The sequence below is a fragment of the Oryza glaberrima genome, chromosome 8 (assembly GCF_000147395.1).
Source record: "Oryza glaberrima chromosome 8, OglaRS2, whole genome shotgun sequence".
Lineage (NCBI taxonomy): Eukaryota > Viridiplantae > Streptophyta > Magnoliopsida > Poales > Poaceae > Oryza > Oryza glaberrima.
This window is the reverse complement of record NC_068333.1, coordinates 10138414-10153795: the sequence shown is the minus strand read 5'-3', so window position 1 is coordinate 10153795 and position 15382 is coordinate 10138414. Positions and strand designations below refer to the sequence as shown.

General features: G+C 39.2%; 2 protein-coding genes across 2 annotated transcripts; one reads left to right on the top strand and one right to left on the bottom strand.

The window, feature by feature from the left end:
* The first annotated feature begins 4291 nt into the window (after positions 1-4291).
* Positions 4292-5818, top strand: LOC127781668 (uncharacterized). Its single transcript, XM_052308675.1, has 4 exons — positions 4292-4528; positions 4620-4709; positions 4828-4929; positions 5597-5818. The coding sequence occupies exons 1-4, from the start codon at positions 4292-4294 to the stop codon at positions 5816-5818; spliced, it is 651 nt and encodes a 216-aa protein (XP_052164635.1).
* A 7827-nt stretch (positions 5819-13645) lies between these two features.
* LOC127781540 (triphosphate tunnel metalloenzyme 3) lies at positions 13646-14535 on the bottom strand. The gene has a single exon (XM_052308503.1). It carries the CDS (start codon positions 14383-14385, stop codon positions 13747-13749), a length of 639 nt encoding a protein of 212 aa, XP_052164463.1. The 5' UTR covers positions 14386-14535; the 3' UTR covers positions 13646-13746.
* Positions 14536-15382: the final 847 nt, after the last annotated feature.

The window sequence follows — 15382 nt, the reverse complement described above, 5'->3', positions numbered from 1 at the left end:
CTTTTATAGGGGCAAGGAGGCGGCGGCGAAGGCCCACGGTAGCCGGCGACGGGATGGAAAGTTAGGGTTTGGAGAGAGAGAGACCGATCCGAATCGACCTCGAATCCAACACTTTCCAAGCGATTTTAGCCGGTGATTCCAAAAGAGAAAAGATAGAGGAGATCGAGAAGATCATTTCCCCTCTATTGATTTCATCGGAAACGGAAAGGATTGACCGGATTGGAAAGCGGCGGCGGCTAGGGTTTCGGCCGGTAGCGGCGTGAGGAGGACGACGAGTCCGACAGGTGGGCCCCACCTGTCAGCGGCAGACGCGCGCACGCGGGCTGGCGGCTTGGCTGCGGGCCGGCTCGGGCCGAGGGAGAGAGAGAGAGAGGGATTGGGCCGACTTTCGGCCCAAAGCCAAAGGAGGATTTTTTTAAAAACCTTTTTCAATTTAAATTATTCATTAAATGCAATTCCATTTATAAAAAATACTTCCTTAGCTCAAATAAATCCCAGAAAAAAATCTAGGAATTATAGAATTAAGCAAAGTATTTAATGAAATTTTATCTGGCCCCATTTTATATTGGAATTTATTAATTAAAATTAGATCTTCTCTTCTAGGCTTTTAAAATCATTTCTAATAATTCCTTTTAGACAACAATTTATAATTTAAGGATTTTTAAACAAGAAAAGCACTTAACAATTATAATTAGATCATTAATTGATTAACTAATTACTGAATTGTTCTTTGTATCAAATAGGAATTGAGCTCTGAAAAATCTGAGAAAATTTCAGAGAGTATACTTAATCATAGAGAATTTAATAAAAATTAAATTCATCCATGCTTTATATTTAGGAAATTTTATCTCCCACATTTAACTTCACTTGTAAATTAAAGAACATTTAATATAAATTCTTTTAATAATTTATTAAATTGTTTATAAACCCTAAAACAAAAATCTGGCTGTGACACCGAGGCCCTCACCCGACTGCCGCGTGGCAGAGGGAGAGAGCAAGAGGGGAGCGCAGGCTGAGCAAGCCATAAATGTGCGACGCCCCAACTGTCCCTCGCCGCATTTAATGCGGTCAGGGCAGACGTGTGGCGTCCCTAGCTAACCCCTGTCCATCGGATGTGACCGGTCTGTGACCGGCCCGTCTCCGTCACATCCGATGGATAAGGCAAACATGTCCCCACGTCGCCCTTTGTCCCCGGCGGAGTGGGGGTGAAAATGACCCATCACATCCGGGCGCCACTCGAGGAAGGACTGTTGCATGTCACCGTTCATTTATGAGGGAATGACAGGGCTGTCCCCCGTGTCAGGCGGGGGACGGCGCCGGGTTCCGCGCAAGAATCGGTTATTGCTTAGCTTTCGGAAGAAGGCACAGTTGGAAGCCAAAAAAGGTGGAGTGGGGTTTTTCCTCCCCCCCCCCTCCCCGCGATGGAGGGGAGGTAGAGGCGGCATATGTGGTATCCCCTTAAGCTATAAAAGGAGGACCCTGCCCACCGAGAAAAGGGGGAGGCCCAGAAAAGCCTGAACTCCAGAAGAGAGGAAGCGAGCGCGCTCTCTGGAGTAAAGAAACCCTTGTAAAACTTGTCCATAATCCCAAACACAGGAGTAGGGTGTTACACTCTATAGCGGCCCGAACCTGTATAATCCGACGGTGTGCATTCACTCCTGATAGTCGTAGGGACGAGCAAGCGACTAACGAGAGACGAGCCTCCGCCCCGGGCCGAACTCACGAAAGGGGGGGTCTCACGACTCTCCGCTATTGAGGGTCTTCCCTCAACACAATCAATGCATGATAGTGCTGTTGCAGATATATTTTGTATATATTTTTTAACATATAAGTTAAAAGACATGAATTTGCCTTAATTTTCCAAGAGCCAAATATATTCCCTTTATTATTCCTCTAACATATTACTTGTGTGAATTTGACACTCACCATTCACGATGTTGCTTTAAAACTTTTGAAAAAGATACACAAAACTTAATTAGAGTATTTATTATATTCCTCATAATACATTTTGTTACGATAAAAGGCTTTTATTTTCTTAAAACATGTACTAAAAAAGATATCATGATCAAAATATTGAAATGTGAGGCGAGAAAAAAAAAGAAGAAATGTGAGGGGGGAGGAAAAAAGAGAGAAAAATAGGCATAATTAGGAAGAATAGGAAATACATGAGAAAATGGAAAAAAAAGAAGAAAATAGGAAAAAAAAATATGTGAAATTTAAGAAAAAAAATATAGGGGGAAATAGGAAAACAGATGGGTCGGTTGGGCAATGCTCATGCTTGGGTCGTACCTTGTCGGAATATCGGCAACCATGCCGTGGTGTGCCAAGAATTTATATAAGATACTTTGTGTATGTGTGAACTTTTTTGCTTGTAAATATATAAGAAGAAAGTAATTAATTTTTGCAATAATTTTAAAATCTGAATTTAGTAGTTACAAAGTTATATATAGAAGCAACTGCGTATTCGTACCGTTACCTTTTATGTTATTAGCTTAATAGTTCTTAGATTTGAAATTCATAAATACAAAGTTTTACTCCTTTTCAAAATTAATAAGTTCCATCCTTTTCATCAAAACTAATAATGAGTAAGTCCTATATGGGAACAAATTTATAAATAGAATGTTGTATTTGTTGTGGAGTGATAACTATTTTGATTTTATTCTTCAAATTTCGAAAATAATATATACAATCCTGTCAAAAAAATGTTATATACAACGTTGTATTTTTCTTGTAGTCTAAATATCAGTTTTCGTGATAAAGAACTAAAATTTGGAATTGATATACATATATAAATATATATGTAAAATTGTAGTCAGCCAAAAAACTAGTATTATCTAAATCTCTAAAAATCTAGTATTTCCATCGACTTATTACAAATTTTTTTTGAATATTTTCTAGAAAATTTGAACCAGCTTTGGTCTAAAGGAAATAATGCCTTCGAAAAATACATCTAAAAATCTAGTATTTCCATCCACTTATTACAAATTTTTTTTTGAATATTTTCTAGAAAATTTGAACCAACTTTGGTCTAAAGGATTTTTTTTTGAATATTTTCTAGAAATTTTGAACCAGCTTTGGTCTAAAGGAAATAATGCCTTCGAAAAATACTTCAAAAAAAATTGTGGCAGGAATCGAACAAGGGACCTTGTGTTTCTCATCAGGCATGCATGCCAATTTTTTTCTATGTGCGCGCGAAAATAATTCACTTCCCTCGGTTTTTCCGCAGGAAATTTTCATTTCCCCCTAATCCCGCTACACGATGGCGATTCTCCTATAACCCCGCGAACTAGATCTCGCTTCTCTCTCCAAAGAAGTGCTCGCTCCCAAGATTTTAGGATCCTAACTGTCGTTTCCAAATTAGTTTACTTGAGCTACCTATTTCGTCGGACTTTCCAGACAGCCATCTCCAAAAAAAAAATCACCACTCAGTTCTTTCGATTCTACTTGGCGACGACATCCATGTGTTGAATCATGTTCATCTTCAACAACGGTGATTCAAGGGAGAGCCGGTGTCATATTGCCTGATGCAAGCATCTTGTTGACCACAATCACAGGTGCATTTTCTTTTGACTAGAAGCTGTTCGATCTATTTCCCCTTCCGTAACTTGAGCGTACATGCATCTGTGAGTTGGTGTGGGGAACGGGGCGGGGGTTGAAGAGCAGTGCTGCAATGATGCCGCCGCCGGTGGTAGTGAGGTGTGGTGAATGGAGGCTGCGGTCGGCTGGGCACGTGGTTGTCGTAAGGGTGACCGGTGGCCGGTAGAAAGGCGCCGGGCCAAGGCGTGATTGCACGGGGTGGAGATGGCCAGCCGGCTAGGAAGCTGGTGCCTGCATCTAGAAAGCTAGAGACTAGAGTCCTAGAGCTAAGGTTGTGGTTAGTGTTTCTTGATTACTGAAAATGGATAGATGTAGGAGGAGAAAAGCATTGGAGTTCTACAACCGACAGGTGCATGTTTCTCTGTACTAGTTCTATTCTCTGCTTTTGTAGTAGGGAGGCACTGGATAGATATCTTTGTTTATCTGGAATCTTGTTGGATGTTGTGGCAATGCACCTGCTATGGATTGCTTCACATGGATCTGCAGCTTTACATTCTGTAATTGGAACTCAGTAGATACATTGCTCTTTTACATCAGTCTAGATTCAGGATCACTAAATTGTATTATCAGATTATATCTAACAGCTAATTGAATTTATTGTGTCATGATGTTTCTTGGATGGTAAAAATATTAATATTGTTTCACAGTTGGACCAAATGTTATATGGGTAAGGGCACCTTTGGATGCACAGGTTATGTACGAATGCACTGGACGCAAGGCACATGGGAAGTTTGCAATGGCGGATGGTGCAATTGATAGCTCAGAAGTGCAATTATCCACAAATGCTCATCCTTCTCACACTTACACAGTTAGACCTAGCCAAATAGAGGTTGAACTGCGTCAAGAGCTTGCTAATTTCAAGCATCAGCGACAAGAGGATTGCCAATCAATACAAAATGCTCTATCTGAGTTCAATAATCAGACAAAGGAGGTTATTCCTCTTTTCATGATGCTATATTACTGTTCTTTGTTTTTACTGCAATGTGAACGTGTCTAACTATTGCCTAATGAATTCTTATTAGTATATGATGAATGGATCTGCAAGTACACCTCCACCTCAGATCAATTTGGCTGCATTATTTCTTAGCCATTCATCTCCAACTACTCAGCAGGTAAGAATATTCTGAAAAAAGTTTTCTACTACAGATCTGTACTACTTTGGAGCATTCATCCATCTTTGTTTAAAATATATATGTTTGACTAATGGCATCATATTTTCTTTTATTGTAGAATACTACAGATAATAGCTCCAGAAATGTGTTCAACCAAATAGATAGAAATAATAGTGGAAACTGCAGCCAACAAGATGCTGGTTTGAGCAACAATGAACAGGTATTAACAAATCTACTCTTTTGGTAGTTCCTTTTTCAGAATGATTGATAAAGTAAAAAACTTGTAATCATTTGTCAATTAAATTGTGGAACTTAGTCAATAGCATTTTCTCTGTCTTCTCAAGTGTAGATCAATATGACCATGGAACATTATATTAGCCTAGCTATTTTTTTGTACCCACACTATACCAGATTATGCATATATGTTACATACATAATTAAAGATAATGTGTTGATTAGATATAGTATGACATATCATTCCACATATTTAACATTAGTCTAGCTTTTTCACTTGGAGCTTTTATTGAGGGCCGGAATTGCTTGATGTGATGTATCCTAAAAAACTGAAGTCATCAATCTCTAGCAAAATTTACAATTTTCTTACTAGCTAGAAGTAACTTTTACCAAGCAGCTTTACTATGTTTTGTCAAAAACTAGTTTGATCATAATCTTGCGTAGTCATTGATGATCACCACATGAGAGTATAAACTAGCTTGTACAACTAAACCATTGTTTCATATGCTGAACCATATAGACATTAACCTATCCATAGAACACTTTCCAAGTAGACTATATCTGTTTCAAACATCTTTATAAGATATTTTTGTACTGTTAGCTAAATTGGAGATTGGAGGGATACATTGTCACCTGATCCTTTTTCCTTTTAGGGTGACATGGGAAACAACTCTGAAAATGTGGTGTTACAACGCATGGATGGAAGCACATTTGGTTATTCTAGCCAACAAACTGCTCCTGCTACTAATCAAGGCAACAGTAAGCGAGGGAGAGATGGAGACTATGTTGATAGTGAAGATGATTATGCTGATGATGGAAACTATGATGATGCTGATGAAACTCCTGATCCATTCTGTAGTTTATTTGGAATATAAGAACCATTCGTTGCTGCAGTTATAGTTGATTATCCTTGTACAAAGTAGTGCTCACTGTTTTATGTTGGTTAGGAACTTCAATTTACTTATCCTTAGTGCAAGACAATTACTTTTATTTAGGAACGATGATTTATTTTTTTATTGTGAAACCTAATGTCAGTACAATTTCTGATTATATGTGATATTATTAATTAAGTCATGAGATCACTGGTTCAAGTTACCTTTGCAGTCTGTAATAGTATTGAAAAGTGTAGTGCTATGAAAATGGTTGGAAATGACAGTGGTTCATTTATAATAAACATAATTCTAATGTATATCCACTGATTTGATTTTTGACAGTGCTATCGTGGAAGCATCTGTATCCATGACATGCCTATTGTGGTTACTGCTATAATACCCTTGTTTTATTTTGCTACTTGTGACTGTGTTGTCACTATGTATGTTGAATTTTCTGACATTGCAGTCATAGAAGGGGGCTAGCTGGACACCATGTTGAGATAGCTTAACACCAAGTTACCCCAACAATGTGGGCAGTCAGTAAACAAGAACCACAACATGGCTGTCAACGATGAGACCATATCCCCGACATAGCAACCCCAACAGGAAATACCCAAGAGCTGGCTGTTGACAAATGGCATCCGCGACAGTTTCGTACCTTTCACCAACAGTTCTAGGCTGTTGTGGTTGCTATAGTATGGTGTTCATATCCTCCACATGAACCTATAATAGTTTCTACATATAAAACACCACATATTCAACACGCACTGCAACGCAACTAAGTTAGGCAAATCACCCGTTTTTACATCACATAGTTATCCAAATGGGAATATAAATGAGGATATTTTTAGCATATTACCATTTGCTATCCAGGGTGAGATCCAACACGGCATATTGTACCCCAGGCTCCATTCGAATGAGATGCAGATATTAAACCTTCTCTTTCGCGTAAAACAAGACGAGTCATTAGCACATAATAAATTCAGTATTAACTAGTACAAACTTAAAATGGTTTAATTGATTTAAAGAAAGTTAAACCAGATCATTTAACAGTTTGAGAAATATGCTCATGAAAAATGATGAAGTAGCATATCCCAATTGAGCCAAATCAAAGATATAGTCTTAGACGGCTGTAGGTATAACAGTAACCCTGAGTATCATTAGTTCATTAATCATTACAAGAATGCATTAGCATGGCAGCATGCTACCGTAACGTAGGTTAATTATGCGGAAATACTTAAAAGTTTGTAAGAGGATGTGCGTGATAGTGATATTATCCACTCATGGAATCATCTCGCTTGTGTACTTGACCAAAGAGGGAATATGCCACGGAAGGCAGTCGCTAGTCACAAATGTGTTGTTCAGGGCTACTGATTTGGAATTCCTTTTTTTGGAAGGCAGTTCCGTTTAAGTTTGATGGAGACGAGCATCAAGTAAAGGTAAATTGAGAAAACCATTAGTGTTTGATTAATTGAGTTTTATTTATTTTTAACTTGAAAAATAAATTTATTTGGTATTTTATAGCAACTTATATATTGAAAGTTTTCGTACGAAACATATCATTTAACATTTTAAAAAACGTGCTAACGATACCAAGGTCTAATATGCATCTTAATCATAAAACAACGGGCAGAAAATAGGATGTGCTCATATCATTGGAGAGGATCTATTGAGCACAATCCGCAGCAACGAAAAAGATTCGGACAATGATATATATATTGCAGAATAAAATAGTAAACACTAGTGGCCAGGAAGGCAGGAAGGAGCCCATGCACCAAATTGTAAGTGGCAGAGGATAAAAATAATAATAATAATTGTACGAGGCATAATCCTCGGGTGGTATACAGGCCTCAGATTTAGAAAATGTGCTCAACTTTTCATCCAAGTAGAATTGAATTCAGTGAACTTTTCCCCTGTCGCTGCTAGAACAGGCTGTGACAGGTACATGCTATGTTTTCCCTAGGATGGTGAAATACGGTTATTTGATGTCATGGTCCTTGTAAACCTTTAGTATGAGAATGCCATTTCATTGAATTCGTGGGTGGTATATACCTCCACATCCCTTAAAGAGGCAAAAAAAAAAAGAGAATTAATTAGCTAAACGGATGAAAAAAAGACTGGACGATTGGCAAGGTACAAGATGGAATTTTTGACATAACATTTGATCATTGGTCAAATTAAAAATACAAATATATATTGATCAGGTTTAAAGTACATTTGGTAAAAAAAAATCAAAGCAATAATACATATCACGATAAATGACCAAATATCATGTCTAAAAGTTAATGTTGCCATACATTGAAAAAGGAGATAGTATATATATATACCTTAACTCATATTGTTACACACTAAGTACATATAGACCTTGGAACTGTTTTTTTCTCTCTCTAAAAATAAGTTTTGCAAAAGAAATCAAGTCAGCCCAACTGATTCTTGATTTGTTTTGTGAAACAACGCCACAAGAATGATTCCACGTGAGCTCTATAGACTCAAAAGATGTACAGCAGAAAACCAAATAGGTGGCCGCATGCTTAAAGCTGATTGAGTACTCTTTAGCTCGTTCGAAAACACCCTCTGCTTTCTTGTCCCGCACTTGTATGTTCAGACACAGTGTTCGTTATGTGCACCGTTGGTAGGCAAGTGGATTTTCATAATTTTATGGAACATGCTTGAAATACAGCAGCTATACACGAAGCAAGTACATTTTCAGTAAAATAAAAAAAAATCAACTCCTGAGAATAAATGTGGATAAGCATTCATCCTTAGAAGTTGAGTTTTCTAAAACAGAGAGTAGTATTCAGCAAGCATAGTAGTGAATTACTTAACCCTAGTTGGAAGCCCAATTTCAAGCCCAATAAGATGGTAAATTGTGGTACCTGAAACTTTTTAACCTTGCTCATTTGCCATGAGAAAGAAGTAAAAAATTGTAAATTTTACAAAACTATAGATATTTTAACAAAATTACTGTAAAACTACATATTTAATATATAGTATCACAAAAAACATATTCAAAAATGATTTTATAGTTTCTTAGAAAAAGAAGGAATGGTTTTATCATAAAACTACATATATAATCTATGCTATCTTCAAAGTATAAATTTAGTGTTGTTTTTTCCACAAAACTACAGATTTTAGATGCTCCCTTCACCTATTATCATGGTAAATTTCTAAAATGTGTAGTTTTGCGAGGAAATTAATGCTCTATCTGTAGTTTTATGGGAAAAAAAAGATGACACTAAATCCGTAGTTATGAAATATAATAGCTTAAATCTAGAGTTTTATGATAAATTTATTACTAGATCTATACTTTTATGATACTATGGTTTAAATATATTATTTTGTGATAGTTTTATCAAAGTATTTGTAATAAAACTATGTAGACTTTTGATATAAACATTATACATAGAGAATATTAATAGAAATCGAAAAAAATTTTAGTTATAAACTTCGTTTCAGAGAAAGCAGTGACATCCTGACCAAAAGGTGGGGAGCATTCGCGCAACGCCTGCAGGGCACCCACCCAGGTAGCTTTGATCCCTGCATCAGAAGGGGGCCCCCTAATGGGCGATCGCTCGCCTGGAGATGGGGGTAGCGATCAATTCCCCCCCCCCCCCCCCTCCAGCCTCCCTCCCTCCACTTGGTTTTCTTTTTTGGCGCCGCATTACTTTCCTATTTTAGTAAATTTATGCACCTAAAGTTTATACACCTCAAGTTTACACATCTAAAGTTTAGAGACCAAAAGTTTATAAGTCAAAAGTTTATATATCCGATTCAAATTTGAATTTGAATTCAAATATTTTTTTATATATAGTATTTCTATACATCTAAAGTTTATACACGTAAAGTTTATAGACCTAAATTTTATATATCCGATTCAAATTTGAATTTGAATTCAAATATTTTTCATATATAGTAATTCTATACATCTAAAGTTTATACACCTAAAGTTTATAGACCTAAAGTTTATAGACCCGATTCAAATTTGAATTATATCCGATTCAAATTTAAATTTGAATTCAAATATTTTCTATATATAGTATTTCTATACATCTAAAGTTTATACACCTAAAGTTTATAGACCCAAAGTTTATAAGTCAAAAGTTTACATACCCGATTCAAATTTGAATTTGAATTCAAGTTTTTTATACATAAATTTTTTTAACTTTTTGTTTTTTTAAAATTTTTTTTGTGTACTGTAATAGGAAGAGAAGAAGGGGAGGAGGAAGGGGAGAAGAGAGAGGAGCACAGGGGGAGGCGCGGGGTGATCGCCAGGGCAGCGCGGGGGCGATCACCCGCGCGTTAGGATTTCCGCATCAGAAGACCATATCAATTCCATAATGCGAGCCATGCAGCATACTTAACATTCTCTAATCCACGTATCCACAGTTCGTTACCCTAGGTGTGAAAACGAAGTAGATAGATCAAAACAAATACGGATACCATTTGGAGCAAAATCTTCAATAGTCTACAGGGGCAAAGGGAGCTAGATAGAAGAGGGTGTGCCCAGAAACCCGGTCAAGCAAATTTATAGTTATAGTTTATTTATTTTCACCATATGTGCTCAATCCAAATTCAGGCGCTCAATCAACCTAAACTTGGTTAAAGTAGACTAAGGCCCCTTTGAATCACATGAATAAAAAAACGGAGGAATAGGAAAAACATAGGATTCTCACAGGAATACAAGTGTAAAACAGAGAATTACAAAACACAGGAAAAACATAGGAATGACTGTTTGATTGAGCCGTAGGAAAAACACAGGATTTTGAGGAGAGATAAAGACTCAAAGGATTCTTAACATGAGGTTCTACCTCATGCTAAATTTCCTCCAAAACTTGCATGGGAAGAGGCATTCCATAGGACTTTCATAGGATCCATATGATTCATTCTTTTGATTCAAAGGGCTATATAGGAAAAATTCCTATAGGAATGAAATCCTTTAAAATTCCTATGAATTTCCTTTGAATCAAAGGGGGCCTAAGGGTGAGTTTGAGGAGGAGGAGATTGGGAAGATACGCAAAACGAGGTGAGCCATTAGCGCATGATTAATTGAGTATTAACTATTTTAAATTTCAAAAATGAATTAATATGATTTTTTAAAGCAACTTTTCTATAGAAAATTTTTACAAAATACGCACCGTTTAGTAGTTTGAGAATCGTGCGCGCGGAAAACGAGGTGTTTACTCACCCTATCTCACACAAATGAACGCAGCCTAAGGCCCTGTTTGGTTGGAGAGACGTCCCTTCACTTTAGTCCCTTCCGAGCATAGGACTAAAGTTTTTAGTCAGGGATTAATTTTAGTCTCGGGACTAAATGATCCAAACAGGGCCTAAACGGTGTGTCTGGCACCCTTTTTCTCAACTCCTCTCCCTCGTTTTCCGCGCGCACGCTTTTCAAACTGCTAAACAGTATGTTTTTTTGCAAAAAATTTCTATAGAAAAGTTGCTTTAAAAATCAAATTAACCCATTTTTGAAAGAAATTAGCTAATACTTAATTAATCACACGCTAATAGATTGTTCCGTTTTCCATGCGGGAGAGATTAGTTCCCATCCTTCAAACTGAACACACCCTAAAGTAAGCGAATGTTACCCCTCTCTATTTCGTTCCGGCTTCATCCGTGATAGTCCATATACAAATACAAACACACAACAAATACAGATGATTTCATGACCTTTCTTCCCTACAGCCAGCCAACCCTTATCCAACCTTATTGTCCGGCACGGACAAGCAAACAGTACGAGGAACAGAAGCAGCATGGCGCACCAGCGATTCTATCGAGATATGCACAGCGGAGACATGTAAAAACATTAAGCACTATGTGTAGATTAATGTTAGCTAACAAACTTTCAGTGTGTACTACGGTTGAAATGTCAAATTTATGCATCCTAAAACCAGAAGCATCATCATGTTTTTAAATAGAATGACAAGTCTGAACTCTGAACTGAATGTCTGCATAAGAGTACGTACAAAGGCGCATATTATACCTACTCATATTTACCAGAAGACGGCTGTATGGAGTTCCTTTTTTCACAATAAGGCGATCTTTAATAAGCAACAAGAGAAACAAACTGTAAAAGGAAACACCTTATTCAGAAAAATCATTACATTCAATTCACAATCCGATTTCGCAACACAGCACAAGCAAGTACACTAGAAGAGTGAAATCTTCAGTGGACAGGCAACAAGATAGGGCTGTGTTCGGCATTGCCGGTTCCCATCCTCTCCCTAGCTTTTCACGCGCACGCTTTTCAAACTGCTAAACGGTTGTATTTTTTTGCAAAAAGTTTCTATACGAAAGTTGCTGAAAATCATATTGATCCATTTCTAAAAAAAAATTAACAAATACTTAATTAATCACGTGCTAATGGACCGCTCCGTTTTCCGTGTGTACATCCTGTGTTGGGAAGACTGGCTTCCGAACGCAGCCTTAGGGCCCATGTTATGTGGAGGGATAAATTGGGGTGCTCGATGGGAAGGCGAGGCTGTTGCAGCCTCGCCGCCCCGGAGCCTAGGTGAGGCCGAACAGAGAAGAGGGGAGACTAGAGATATGTTTAACTTCTTTTTTGATTGATTACAAATGACTGCGGTGAGGTCCTCTAACAAACATCCTAACAACCTTATCTAATAAAGCCTAACAAATCTCCTAACAACCTTATAGGGAGGCTGAGTTCTGCCCATAACACGTGATTAATTAAGTATTTGCTTTTTTTTGCTAAAATGGATCAATATGATTTTTTAAGCAACTTTCGTATATAAACTTTTGCAAAAAAACGCACCGTTTAACAGTTTGAAAAGCATGCGCGCGGAAAACAGAGAGTAGGGAGTTGGGACTAGCTCTTGCAAACGGAGCCCGAGTCTTTGTGCTACCAAGATCTATATAAGTGTTAACTTCATGATAAAAAATGAAACATGAGATTCTAATCAGGTGGTACCGTGGTAGTACCTTCCTTGAATGTTTTTTTCTAAGAGAAGGGATTCAATTGAAATTTGCAACCAACATAATGAAATCACAAGACAGAGAAACATCTAAGCTATGTGGGTGGACACTAAGTTAGAGTACATAAGCAACTTGAAGAATTCATGTAGCCCATCACACATCAGAACCGTTTTGATAAATCAGGTGCATTGCTGAAGTGCAGTATCATCTTGATTAACTGCTCCTTTTCAAATCATATGCATATATAGCTACAAATTTCAAGAATCAAGTTAAGAAGTGATGCAGCATGTCCTGCCAGCATAACATGTAATGCCAAGAGTGACGATTGCCGACCTCCACAAGAATGAACACAGAAAATGAGGATGAAGGGGATCCCCTAATAATTTACAGGGTTATACAGATTAAAATTGCAATTTGCCGCCACGAGGAAGTTATAAGCATAAGGAACTATACCAAAAGGAGGAGGATTGCGATAGTGGCATAGTGCCATCAAGAACACTGTTTTTTTGGACATGAGAACCAGTTGCCCAAGTCAACAACCATAGACAAGTAGAAGAGAACGAAGTTGATGAAGTGATATATGCATAGCAATTAGGCCATGTACTTTTGCTTGATCAATCTGCCTAAGGGATTAGATTATGCAATATCTGATAATCTTGACATCACCTAAAAAGATCAGGAGTAGAGCAGAGTAGAATGTAATCCGCAATTGACATGCCATGTGCATTGCAGTTAGTTACATATGAAACCAAAGCAGGAAACATATGTAGTTTGTTGGTTAGGCATGTAACAAGTGTAGCAAAGATACCTAAATATTGCTAGCTGTAAGCTATCAGAAAAAACGCAATTGAACATAACAGAGTCTTATTTTCCTCACAATTGGAATAGCGAAATTGCAAGAGACAACGATATTTTGCTTAACACATTGTTATTGCCTCAGAAACATTAATCATGTCTTAAAATCACCAAGAGTACAGCAATGGAGTATCACCTAGTTAAGGAAGAAGCTTTCCAGCCATAAAGCAGGCAAACTTATTGCTCCGGGAATACTCATACGGCACGCCGGCCACGGTGAGCAACCGCTCGAGGACCTGCTTGGCCTGCTCGGGCTCCGCCGTTTCACACTCCAGCTCGTAGTTCGTACCAAAGTCGAAGCGCGTCTCGTCGAGCTCCACGACGAGCCCGAGGGTGTCGCCCTCCTCCAGCTGGTACACGGCGCGGGTGTTCCGGAACCCGCCGAGGCAGACGAACGGCGCGGCGTCCCCGCCGACGCCGTACTCTTCGGAGACGAGCCGAATGATCGGGGACTCGACCCCGCCGAGGCTTGCCGGGTCGTCGACGCAGGCGAGGGCGATGGCGGGGTCGAGAGGCTCCTCGACCTCCTCGACGCGGCTGACGCCCGCGTCGATGCGCGGGCGGCGCTTGAGCGCGAGGACGGCGCGGGAGGGGGCGCGGTCGTCGAGGCCGTAGAGGCGGACGCGGAGCGCGGCGGTGGCGGCGGCGAGGGGGCGCGCGGCGGCGTCGAAGAAGAGGTTGCGCTGGGCGTCGGTGCGGCGGAGGCGGGGCGCGAGGAAGGAGGAGAGGCGGCGGTGCGCGGCGGCGTCGGGGAGGCGGAGCTTGATCTCGACCTCCATCAAGGCGGGCGAAGGGGGGAGAGGAGAGGCTAGGGTTTGGGGTTGGGATTGGGATTGGTAGGGAGGCCGATGCGGTGGGACTTGGAGGGCGCGGCGCCAGGCGGCGGGTGGAGGAGGTGGAGGAGGGGGTTGGAGTTGAAGGGCGGCGGGGTCGTGGTCGGAGTGGATGAGGCGGTGGGGGTGCTGGCCGCTGCGGCGGCGGCGGCGCGGAGGTGGTCTTCGAGCTCGTCGCGGTCGGAGGAGCGGAGCTCGATGCGGGTGGGCTTGCGGCGCAGCATCGATGTGAAAGGAATGGGTTGGCCCGGTGCACTGTGGTGACCGGGTGGGCTCGGGATGAGATTATAATGGAGCTGGAAAATAGACTGCGATGAAAAAAATCTTAAAATTGAAAATTTAAATTTTAGCTGATAAGTATAAGAATAAGCGAAAAGATGAGGCTATTTGATCGAGACTTTTTACCGTTTCGATTCGAGTGCCACGACGAAATATGTGGTGTGATTAAAAAAGAAGGGCACACAATTGATATCCATCATAACCGAAATTCCTACACACTTTGTTACCCACAGTGAGATAATAGGAATATTAACAAATAATTATCATGGATTATCTATTTGTTATGAATTAAACATATTATAAATTAATAAATTTTTAGAACTTTCAGTTCAGAAGTCAAAGACTTCCAAAAAAAAAAAACTTCCCATAATGTTTAGCATGGTGCATCCGAATAAAAAGCCTTTTTATATTTTAACTCAATATTTCAAAAGTTTATCCTTAACTTTACACTTTCAACTTGATCCTTCGAAAGCTTTAGTCATATCTTCAAGCTTTTAACTCAAACCACAAAGCCCATGTATTCAAAATATCAACTTATTAACTATAATATTCCTTCCGTTCCAAAAATAAGTTTATTTTTCATTTATCCCACACATATCAATAAAAAACCAAAAAAAAACTGGAACACCCTCACTTCATCAAATCCAAATACAATTATTCTCCA